Here is a 1324-nt window from a genome sequence, read left to right on the forward strand (position 1 = left end):
ACCGAGAGCTCCGACAAAAGGCTCAACTCCACCGCGTCGTCGGCTGCGTGGTCGGCATCGGGCGCCGCAGACATGCGGTACGTCTCGCCGTGCGGGCTCACAAACAGCCACGCCGACGCCTCGAGGTAGTCTCGGATGCGCCACCCGGCGGCGTGGGCGCCCTCCCAGAGGAGCGCGTCGACCAGCGATGGAGGCCCATAGCCGATGCGCGGGCGGCAGACCGTCGTCAGTACGGTGGGCTGCCCAAACAGGGATCCGGCGGCCGGAAAGGTCCAGATGCGCGTCGTCACGGCCGCCTCTCTCACCGGCCGGGCGTAGGGCAGGAAATCCTCTTCCGCGACCGCCCGCGCGTAGGCCACCGCCGCCCCCGTTTTCGAGTTGAAGTGGCCGAGGAGGACCTTCTGTCCATGCAGCTCGAGGACCGCTTTGTATCCGCCAATAATTTGGTACACGCCCCTGTAGCCGGTGCTGTTGCGGGGCGAAAGGTGTAGCCGCACCCCCTCCGCCTCCGTCACCGGAGCTACTTGTGGCTGCTCCCCCGCCGCCGCTGCCGGTTCTGCTGGTGCGATCGCCGCCGCTGCCTGTTCTGCTGGTGCGATCGGTGTTGCCGTCTCCTCCGCCGCCATCGGTGCCTGAACCATTGGCTCCGCCGCCCCTCCCGCAATTACCGACGCCGCCTCGACGGCACGGGCGTACGCCACCGCTGCCGATAGAGCCGTCTCAAAGACTCCGACGTAGACATCGCCATTGACACCAATGTAGACCGCCTCAAAGCGGCCACCGGACTTCTCGTAGACACCGCGAAATCCCGTGCTTGTGCTGCTCGAGAGATGCAATCGCAGGCCGTCGGGGAGCTGCGCTGCCTCCGCGGCTCTCCAGGCGGCCCACAAAGACATCTGATGAGAGACGAGCAGCAAGCATTCTCTGGTACCCGGGTAGGACGGGAACGAGATGATAGTAGGGAGTAGAAGAAAGCAAAGAGCAGCCCTGCGCACGCACGACTCCGCAGGAGAAACCCCTCCCCAGACAAAACACAAGGGAGAGGTGGGTGGGTCACAGAAAACTGCGGCCGCCAGCGACTGAGCGTCTCGCTGGCGGACGGGGAGAGGAACACAAAGGAAGGGACGTCCGGACGTCCATCCACTGGGATGCAAAACAAGTGTGAGTGTTAGATTTGTTTGGTATTGCTAAAAATCTCTCTCTCTGGGATGAGAATACTGGAGATCTGAGGTCGAATCTGCCGATTCCACAGCCGCCCACAGGAGCGCCGCCTCAACACGGGGTCTCGGCTCTATCGAGCCATGCTAGCTCCAGCCGCAGCCCC

General features: G+C 64.0%; 1 protein-coding gene across 1 annotated transcript in view; it reads left to right on the forward strand.

Moving 5' to 3' along the window:
• EMIHUDRAFT_122449 (hypothetical protein) overlaps positions 1-318 on the forward strand; it is a gene marked incomplete at both ends in the record, with an annotated part of 4290 nt that extends 3972 nt beyond the window's left edge. Inside the window, one exon of the mRNA XM_005789469.1 lies at positions 202-318. Coding sequence (XP_005789526.1) covers positions 202-318 — 117 coding nt within the window. The remainder of the gene's footprint in view (positions 1-201) is intronic.
• Positions 319-1324: the final 1006 nt, after the last annotated feature.

The sequence above is a fragment of the Emiliania huxleyi genome (assembly GCF_000372725.1).
Source record: "Emiliania huxleyi CCMP1516 chromosome Unknown EMIHUscaffold_1277, whole genome shotgun sequence".
Lineage (NCBI taxonomy): Eukaryota > Haptophyta > Isochrysidales > Noelaerhabdaceae > Emiliania > Emiliania huxleyi.